This window comes from Mustela lutreola, chromosome 2, assembly GCF_030435805.1.
Source record: "Mustela lutreola isolate mMusLut2 chromosome 2, mMusLut2.pri, whole genome shotgun sequence".
Classification (NCBI taxonomy): Eukaryota; Metazoa; Chordata; class Mammalia; order Carnivora; family Mustelidae; genus Mustela; species Mustela lutreola.
In genome coordinates this window covers 117,632,727-117,643,076 of record NC_081291.1, presented here as the reverse complement: position 1 = coordinate 117,643,076, position 10,350 = coordinate 117,632,727, and the positions used below count along the sequence as shown (strand labels likewise).

The 10,350-nt window shown below is 47.4% G+C and overlaps 1 protein-coding gene across 1 annotated transcript; it reads left to right on the top strand.

Annotated features, from left to right (window-relative positions):
* PSMD2 (proteasome 26S subunit ubiquitin receptor, non-ATPase 2) lies at positions 1-9,723 on the top strand. Its single transcript, XM_059163284.1, has 21 exons — positions 1-189; positions 615-671; positions 1,040-1,204; positions 2,307-2,428; positions 2,607-2,831; positions 3,327-3,485; positions 3,635-3,779; positions 3,970-4,030; positions 4,292-4,438; positions 5,056-5,162; positions 5,359-5,486; positions 5,715-5,802; positions 6,766-6,928; positions 7,036-7,137; positions 7,318-7,463; positions 7,708-7,791; positions 8,015-8,183; positions 8,273-8,367; positions 8,576-8,702; positions 9,123-9,241; positions 9,382-9,723. Exons 1-21 carry the CDS (start codon positions 55-57, stop codon positions 9,562-9,564), a joined length of 2,727 nt encoding a protein of 908 aa, XP_059019267.1. The 5' UTR covers positions 1-54; the 3' UTR covers positions 9,565-9,723.
* The last annotated feature ends 627 nt before the right edge of the window (positions 9,724-10,350 follow it).

Below are 10,350 nucleotides of genomic sequence, written 5' to 3'. Positions count from 1 at the left end.
GAAACGGGGCGGTGCGAGAGGTGCGCGCGCAGCTGGCCGGCAGTGGTGTCGGAGATGGAGGAGGGTGGCCGGGGCAAGGCTCCGGTGCAGCCTCAGCAACCCCCAGCGACGGCACAGGGCGTCGCGGACGAGAAGCCGAGCGGCAAGGAGCGGCGAGATGCTGGCGACAAGGACAAAGAACAGGAGCTGGTGAGGCGCGGCCCTGGGATCCGGCGGAGGAGGCCGCGGGGCTGAGTCACCGGCGGCCCCGCAGGCCTTGGGCCCGACTCTAAACGGCCTCGCAGCGTCCGGGAGAGGGCGGATGGGGGCGATCCTCGGGGCTCCTGGCACTCTCTGTCCCTCATCCTCCATTTCGCGCTGTCGCCTCCGCCGACCCCATCAGCCCTCAACACCGACTCGTGAAGTGAGCCCGGGCTGGTCATTGTCACCGCCCTTTTTTAGTATGGCACTCAAGTGGTGTGGTCCAGCAGCCAAGGTGCCATTCCTGCTCTCTTTCTATGTCCACCTGGTCCCTCCTAAGGAGGCAGGCTCACTCTCTACCTGCCCCAGGGTGAATGGGAGGAGGATGTGTTTGGGATTTCTTCTCTTGATGAACTTCTTCCCCCAACCCTCAGTCTGAGGAGGACAAACAACTTCAGGATGAACTAGAGATGCTCGTGGAACGACTGGGGGTGAGTCATGATGTTGACAGGAATGGGTACCTATTCGGGTCTTTCCTGCCTATTTGTTTTATTCCATTTTGGGGCAACAATTCCTATATGAGGTATGAGGAAAGATGGACTGTTAGGGTTGCATTGTGATGCTGTTGTGGGATAAGAGAATTACAAAGAATATTTCAAAGGATATTTCAAGCTACAGAAGTAGCTTTCTAATTCTACTCTTAACTGGGATCATTTGTTTTCATACCAGGCAATGAGAAGGGAGTTGGGGAATCACAGATGAATAAGACACAGTTACTCTCTTAGGGGAGTTGTTTGTTAAACACTTCTGTGTTATGACTTGAGAGATGTGACTCTCAGCTCTGACATCTCCTGATCAGGAGAAGGACACATCCCTGTACCGACCAGCCCTGGAGGAGCTGCGGAGGCAAATTCGATCTTCTACAACTTCCATGACTTCTGTACCCAAGCCTCTCAAATTTCTGCGTCCACACTATGGCAAACTGAAGGAAATCTATGAGAACATGGCCCCTGGGGAGAATAAGGTAAACTGTTTCAGAAGCTGGTGGAGGCCTAGCTTAGGAGTTCCTTTTCATCTAGACTGTGGGGCTCATGGAGAGTCAGAGGAAGCCTAATAGACCTGAAATCCATGCTGGTTGAACTGAGCTGTCATAGTCAAAGTACTGACATAAGCGCTGACAGAAGGATTGCCTTCTTAGAATACACTGTTTTCTGCCATTTATGGTGGATCTTGGGGTTTTTTTTTTTTTTTTTTTTTTTAAAGTAATCTCTGTGCCAAGGGTGGGGCTTGAACTCAACGACTCCAAGATCAAGAGTCCCGTGCTGTATTGACTGAGCCAGCCAGACACCACTCATGATCTATTTTAAATTTATGTTTAACCTTGATTTTTCTGTTTCTTTTATATTCTGTGTACGTTCATTTGTTTTCTGTTTCAGTTTAGAAAACTTTGAACTAGAAAACTTGTTTTCTAGTTCATCATTTCTCTATTAGTACAACAGTAATCCAGGAAATCTTCAGTCAACCTAGACAACTGCAAAAGTCTCCTAATTGGCTGCCGCCTTTTTGTTCTTGATTTAGGTTGTTTTTCATATAGCAGTCACAGTGACCTTTTTAGACTGTGAAAATGTTGTCTGCTTAAAACTTTTTAATAGTTCATATTTGCACCTAGAATAAAATTCAGAGTCTTCATTTTTCTTCATTCTCTCCTTGTTACCATTCTTCAGCCATATTGGTTTAAAAGGGAGATAGCAACATCAACCTTAGGGTTATCTTGAGGCTTAGCTTAGATAAAATATGTAAATTTCTAATACAAAGTTGGGGGGATAATTACAACTTAATTTGGGGGATAGTGACCATAATCTTAACTCCATAATGTCCCACTCCCCTTAACCTGGATTTGACTTTAAAACACTGGTTTCTTTTTTTTTATTTTTTTATTTAAGATTTTATTTATTTTTTTGACGGAGAGAGAAATCACAAGTAGGCAGATAGAGGGGGAAGCAGGCTCCTTGCTGAGCAGAGAGCCTGATGTAGGGGCTCGATCCCAGGACCCTGAGATCATGACTTGAGCTGAAGGCAGGTGACTGAGCCACCCAGGTGCCCCTAAAGCACTGGTTTCTTTACAGCGTTTTGCTGCTGACATCATCTCTGTTTTGGCCATGACCATGAGTGGGGAACGTGAGTGCCTCAAGTATCGGCTGGTGGGTTCCCAGGAGGAATTGGCGTCATGGGGTCACGAGTATGTCAGGTAAGACCTTTCCTTCTTGAGAATCCAAAGGGGTTCTGAGACATAATTCTGAGTTCTTTCTTGGAGTACCAGAATATTGCATTTCCCAAACACTGAATTCCTTGGGTCACAGAAGTGCTTCCTGTGAAGCTGTGCCTGTGCCCCCTCCTCCCCCAAATGATCTTGGTTCTATCCATAGGCATCTCGCAGGGGAAGTGGCTAAGGAGTGGCAGGAGCTGGATGATGCGGAAAAGACACAACGGGAACCACTGCTGACCCTGGTGAAGGAGATTGTCCCCTACAATATGGCCCATAATGCAGAGCACGAGGCCTGTGACCTGCTCATGGAAATCGAGCAGGTGGATATGCTGGAGAAGGACATAGATGAGAATGCGTATGCAAAGGTCTGCCTCTATCTTACCAGGTGAGCGAGCATGGTGGGGCTGGGTGGAAGGCCTAGCCTCCTCAGCATTTCCCTCTCAGTTGTTCCTCCTTTGTTCTCTCAGCGCCATTAACTGCAGTTGATTTGTTGAGGTGTGTGAGCTTGTTGAGGAAGGAGACTTTGTGTCTCCCTAGTAGTCAAGCTTCTAGCACAATTCCTCGTATATAGTAGGCATTCAGTATTTTTTTTTTTTTTTTTAAGATTTTATTTATTTATTTGACAGAGAGAAATCACAAGTAGATGGAGAGGCAGGCAGAGAGAGAGAGAGAGGGAAGCAGGCTCCCTGCCGAGCAGAGAGCCCAATGCGGGACTCGATCCCAGGACCCTGAGATCATGACCTGAGCCCAAGGCAGCGGCTTAACCCACTGAGCCACCCAGGCGCCCCAGGCATTCAGTATTTATTTTGGATAAGTGAATTAAACGTGGTAAATGAATGCCTGGAACTTCCTGACTGCCTTGTTATATCTCTCTCTGTAGTTGTGTGAATTACGTGCCTGAGCCTGAGAATTCTGCCCTGCTGCGCTGTGCATTGGGTGTGTTCCGAAAGTTCAGTCGCTTTCCTGAAGCTCTGAGATTGGCGTTGATGCTCAATGACATGGAACTGGTAGAAGACATCTTCACCTCCTGCAAGGATGTGTATGTAGGAAGGAATCTGGCAAAGGAAGAGAGGAGCTCATGGATGAGGCATTTGCATGAAGAACTGGGACCTGTAGTTTCTGGTTAAGGCATGAGGGGCTTTTCTTAATGGATGGGGACTGAATAGATGTGATGACTATCTCCCATAGGGTAGTACAGAAGCAGATGGCATTCATGCTTGGCCGGCATGGGGTGTTTCTGGAGCTTAGTGAAGATGTGGAGGAGTATGAGGACCTGACAGAGATCATGTCCAATGTACAGCTCAACAGCAACTTCTTGGCATTAGCTCGGGAGGTGAGACTCTGCCCTTTTACATCAGGGCCTTTTTGTTTGTTTGTTTGTGGTTCTACTTGGCATTTCATGTCCCTGACTATAACTTTGACCAGACTCCCCTTGGTTAGAATTGCCATTCAGTGGGATAGCAGAAGAGATGGTAGTGGGGGAATAGTGGGGGAGCAGTTGTGACTCTCTGACTTCCCTTCAGCTGGACATCATGGAGCCCAAAGTGCCTGATGACATCTATAAAACCCATCTAGAGAACAACAGTGAGTAGCCATCTCCATGTGTGTGAGGACTGGAGGATTCTTAATTATGCCCCTTGTATTTGGAGTGATAGCTTGGCCTAACATATTTATATATCCCATAGAGCTAAGAATTCACATGTACCTTTTCTCCAGGTCACTGTTGGGGGCAAAGATAGAGCATCCCAAGTGGCCAGTTTAGAGCCAGAGATCAGCCACCATGCTTTGTCTTTCTTGCCCTACTCTAAACCCTTTTTCATTTCCTTTCCTCTCCCTCCTATTCAGGGTTTGGGGGCAGTGGCTCTCAAGTGGACTCTGCCCGCATGAACCTGGCCTCTTCTTTCGTGAATGGCTTTGTGAATGCTGCTTTTGGCCAAGACAAGCTGCTAACTGATGATGGCAACAAATGGCTTTACAAGAACAAAGACCATGGTATAACTTTATGTCTACTTTATCTTTGTGTTGCTTTTTTTTTTTTTTTTAAAGATTTTATTTATTTATGTATTTGTCAGAGAGAGAGAGAGAGAGAGAGGGAGCACAAGCAGGCAGAGGCAGAGAGAGAAGCAGGCTCCCCGCTGACCAAGGAGCCGGATGTGGGACTCAATCCCAGGACCCTGGGATCATGACCCGAGCCTAAGGCAGTGGCTTAACCAACTGAACCACCCAGGCATCCCAATCTTTGTGTTGCTTTGATCATGTCTTTTTCTCTTTTTATTTTTTTCAAAAGATTTTTATTTATTTATTTATTTAACAGAGATCACAAGTAGGCAGAGAGGCAGGCAGAGAGAGGGGGGAAGCAGGCTTCCCGCTGACCAAGGAGCCTGATGTGGGGCTCAATCCCAGGACCCTGAGATTATGACCTGAGCCGAAGGCAGAGGCTTTAACCCACTGAGCCACCAGGTGCCCTGCTTTGATCATTTCTGTTATCCTTCTAGGTTCATGTGTTACTGTGACAGGGATCCCCAGGGCTGTATTTTTACAGAGCTCTTTGTAATAATTTTCTCAGGGTGGGGCCATTTTAAGACTGATAGTTTTTTTTCTTGTTATAGGAATGTTGAGTGCAGCTGCATCCCTTGGCATGATTCTGTTGTGGGATGTTGATGGTGGCCTCACCCAGATTGACAAGTACTTGTACTCCTCTGAGGACTATATCAAGGTTGGTCTGGGCATACCCCATTAATGGGGACATTCTCCTACCATGTTCTAGGGCCCTCTGGGCCTCCCTTTCATTGGTAAGGTCTACCTGGTTTTTAAGTCCAGTTAAGGTGGAAATTGCAACGAAGTCCACATTGTATCCATTGTGGTGGGGAAGGTCGAGTAGCCTGAGTGAAGAATCTGTTTACATTTTGCAGTCAGGAGCCCTTCTAGCCTGTGGCATCGTGAACTCTGGGGTCCGGAATGAGTGTGACCCCGCTCTGGCACTGCTCTCAGACTATGTTCTTCACAACAGCAACACCATGAGACTTGGTTCCATCTTTGGGTAAAGCTTCTTGCTTCTTCTTGTGGTAGTACTTGACTTGTAAGCTTTGTGAAAACAGGAACTGAGTCCTTTTCACCTTTGTATTGCCGAGGGCTACAACCCTGTCTATTGAATATTTGGCTCTTGGTGATTATTGAAATATTGAATAAATGACCAGTCCTCTTTTTGTTCTTTCCTTGTCCTGTCCTTTGTTGTGTGTCTGGGACTGCCTCTCCCTGGCTTTTGCAGGCTAGGCTTGGCTTATGCTGGCTCCAATCGTGAAGACGTTCTAACACTGCTACTGCCTGTGATGGGAGATTCCAAGTCTAGTATGGAGGTGAGGAGAGAATGTTGGACATTTAGGGGAGGTATGGAAGGTGCTCTGAGACTTAGCACTCTCTGTGGTAAGTAGTGAAAAAAGTGTGTGTGTGTACTGTGTGTTTATTGGGGGGTGTGTATCACTTCAGTGAAATCTTTTGGAGCTAGAATTTTAAAGCTCATGTGGTATTGAGGCTAGAGGTAACATTTTGGTATTGAGTTCCAGCCCTTGAGGTCTGTGAGGAAGTAGTCAGACTAGAGTGGGGAGTAACTTAATCCAGCTTGGGATGGCTGATTCTGTCTCACTCATTGTTTTTTTATTGGCTAACCTAAAGCTTTCTTTCTTTTCTTTTTTTTTAAAGAAACATTTATTCTAGAGAGGGTTCGTGTGTGGGGGAGGGGCAGAGGGAGAGACTCTTCAAGTTCAGGCAGACTCCCTGCTGAGCATGGAGCCCATCGCAGGGCTTGATCTCATGACTCATGAGATCATGACCTGAGGCCAAACCAAGTCTCAGACGCTTAACTAACTGAGCCACCCAGTCACCCCAACCTTAAATTTTCTTAATTATGCAGTCATTCTAGTGATAGATACATATGGTATGGTGGCTAAAAGTACAGCTTCAGTCAGAAAGACCTCAGTTCAAATCATGCCACCTCTGTTTACAAGCAGTGTGATCTTGGACATGTAACTCAATTTCTTTAGGTTTCATTTTTCTCATCAATAAACTAAAAACAGCAGGACCTGTTTCATGGGGTTGTTGAGAGGGTTAAATGTTAATAGTACGCAAAACAGTTGGTATAGCGGTTGATACATAGGAAATATTCAGTGATTGGTTGCTTTTGTTACTTTGAGTTACCATCAGAAAGGGATTATTACCTAGTGTGGCTACAGTAGCCTGTAGGAATTGACTGCCTTGAATCAAGATAGATAAACAGCTACTTAATAACTTAACATGTATGATACTGATTTTCCTATTTCTAGGTGGCAGGTGTGACAGCTCTAGCCTGTGGAATGATAGCAGTGGGATCCTGCAATGGAGACGTCACTTCCACTATCCTTCAGACCATCATGGAGAAGTCAGAGACTGAGCTCAAGGACACCTATGCCCGTTGGCTTCCTCTTGGACTGGGCCTCAACCATCTGGGTGAGGGGATGTCTCTCTGGGCAAAGGCTGACAGTAACTGGATACAGCAGGGGGGCCTATGTGTCAAAAACTGTACTAGATGGGAGCACTCTTAATTTGTCCTACAGGCAAGGGCGAGGCCATTGAGGCAATCCTGGCGGCGCTGGAGGTTGTGTCTGAGCCATTCCGCAGTTTTGCCAACACGCTAGTGGATGTGTGTGCCTATGCAGGTCTGTGTCTCTGTGCTTCCCCAGGGACTGCTTATTTCTCTCTTGGACCTTCCTTCAGATTAATTCTCCTTCTCAGTTGTTCTGATCTGCTTTAGATTCTTTAGCTTGTTCAATTCCTGGAATAAGCTTTCTTTTGGTGCCTTGTTTTTCTCCTTTGTCACCCTTACCACCATGGCGCAGGCTCTGGGAATGTACTGAAGGTACAGCAGCTGCTCCATATTTGTAGTGAACACTTTGACTCCAAGGAGAAAGAGGAAGACAAGGACAAGAAGGAAAAGAAGGATAAGGACAAGAAGGAAGCCCCTGCTGACATGGGAGCACATCAGGTTCTGTGGGCAGCTGGGCGCTCTCTGAGTCAGGCTCTGAGCAAAGATAAGTGTGTAGGGGAGCAGGAGAGCTGGGTTTGGGTTTGTTTTAGCGCCCCTCTGGGTGGTGCTGTGTATTGAGGCTGGGGTTTGTATGTGAGGCGTAAGGATGAGCCCCTACAGCACAGCTTTTTCTTCTTAACACGGGACTTGAGTCAAGAGTGAATTTTTTGTTCCCCGAGCTTATTGGGTTCTTCAATCACAGGGAGTGGCTGTGCTGGGGATTGCCCTTATTGCTATGGGGGAAGAGATCGGTGCAGAGATGGCACTACGAACCTTTGGCCACTTGGTGAGTATCGCATGGAGAAGATTGGAATATACTGGTTTTGGTGCCTGGAGATCCCCCAGAGGAGACTTTCCTGATGGGTTTTCTCTGGGGAGAAATAGTCTTTTTGCTATGCCTGTTCTCCAGAATTTGATCTAAGTCCCCCTTTTACCCATCAGTCTGTTCTTATAACTGAGTTTGTTGTACTGCTTTCTGTGATGCTTTTGGCATTGTCTTCTATTACCAGCTGAGATACGGGGAGCCTACACTCCGACGGGCTGTACCTTTAGCACTGGCCCTAATCTCTGTTTCAAATCCACGACTCAACATCCTGGATACCCTAAGCAAATTTTCTCATGATGCTGACCCAGAAGTTTCCTACAACTCCATCTTTGCCATGGGGATGGTGGGCAGTGGTGAGTATCAGTCAGAACAAGATCAGAAATAGCTTGAAGGAATGTTTGAGACCTTTTTTTTTCAACTCAGTAATGGTTAACATTTCCAGGTACCAATAATGCCCGTTTGGCTGCCATGCTGCGCCAGTTAGCCCAGTATCATGCCAAGGACCCCAACAACCTCTTCATGGTGCGCTTGGCACAGGTAAAGAATAGAACTCTTTTCCTTTGAGAGTACAAGGGGGACGTGTCTATGGTGATGGAAGGTGGGGGACATGTAACATGAGGGGAACCTTGACTTTGGCTGGGAGGGAGGATGTGAGTGAGTTGTAGATTTCTATTTGGCCAGGTTAGGTGACACCTCTTCAGATGTGACCCTTACTTCTCTTTCTCTCCCCACCCCCTTCCCCCAGGGCTTGACACATTTAGGGAAGGGCACACTCACCCTCTGCCCCTACCACAGTGATCGGCAGCTTATGAGTCAAGTGGCTGTGGCTGGACTGCTCACTGTGCTTGTCTCTTTCCTGGATGTCCGTAACAGTGAGTTCCTGTCAAGACTCCTATAGTGGCATGTGGCCCCATCTCCACCCTTACTTACCAGGGCCAGCTTGTAATTGTTAGGTCCCTACCACTCTGGGTTCCTGATGTTCTTTGGGCCTATGAAGGGCCTTATGAAATTCATCTCCCACATTTTTGTTCTGGCCCACAGAAATTTTTATTTTTTGAGGATGAAGAGCTGAGTCCAGTGTCTGTTCCTAAGTGACTGAGGGAAAATAATTATTAAGTTTGAAGTCTGTGGGCAGAATAAGATGGGAGTATCTCGGTTTGTGGTACCATGTATGAGGGGAGGGGTGTGGGTTCAGCTGAACCACTGAGGATTAAGAGTCAGGGCTGGAGTGGGGACCGAGATTTCAGGTCAGGCCTGCCTGGATGAATGTTTGTTCTCTGTTCTTCCCTTAGTAATCCTGGGCAAATCTCACTATGTATTGTACGGATTGGTGGCTGCCATGCAGCCCCGCATGCTGGTTACATTTGATGAGGAGCTGCGGCCGCTACCAGTGTCTGTCCGTGTGGGCCAGGTGAGGGGTTGAACGGATGGGAGGGCTCTCGAACTTGGGAGAATGCACACATACCTGCTTCTCTGAAACTGGTATGGGCAGTGGGGTATTGCTGCACTCCCATCTGCTACACCTGCCCTTGCAATTTTCTCACCCTACAGGCAGTGGATGTGGTAGGCCAGGCCGGCAAGCCTAAGACTATCACGGGGTTCCAGACACACACAACCCCAGTACTGTTGGCCCACGGGGAGCGGGCAGAATTGGCCACTGAGGAGTTTCTTCCTGTCACCCCCATTCTGGAAGGTTTTGTTATACTTCGGAAGAACCCTAACTATGACCTCTAAGTGGCTGCCAGGGACTCTGAGCTGCCTCTGTTATGTCAGTGGACCATGTTCCTGCCGCCAGCCGTGAACACTGCTCTAGACCTTTAGGGGAGTTGTTAACCTCCTGTTATTTTGTTACCGAGTGAGATAACTGTGTTGAATAAAGACCTTTATCCCCAAGGTCCCTCCGTGTGTGTTTTCTGGGGTATTGTGGCTGGAGGCCAGACCAGGGTGGGGAGTTGATGTGAGAAGCCATTGTTTTTTTTTTTTTTTAAATATTTTATTTATTTATTTGACAGAGAGAGAGAGCAATCACAAGTAGGCAGAGAGGCAGGCGGGAGGCGGGGAATAGCAGGCTCCCCACTGAGTGGAGAGCCTGACGCGGGGCTCCATCCCAGGACCCTGGGATCATGACCTGAGCTGAAGGCAGAGGCTCAACCCGCTGAGCCACCCAGGCGTCCCGAGAAGCCATTGTTTATAGCAGCCCCGAGCCTAGGCTAGCAGGGAGGCTGCCCTGAATGGAACAAATTAAACTCCTTGCCCTTTTCCTCTCTTTCCTAATTATCTTAAAATAGTGGTTCGTCTTTAGGGGCATGAACCCTTGAGAAGCTGATCAGTGTAATGGATCTTCTGATCTTCTTTCTAGGAGATACAGATACACAAATTTTAATACAAACTGTTACAGATAACTTTCTGAGGAGCTGTGGATACTATTCCCACCCCAGTCCACCAATGCACACCCACCTCAAATTCATCATTCCCTGACTCAGGGCTGAGGATCCCTGTTTTAAGAAGCAAGAGTCAGTC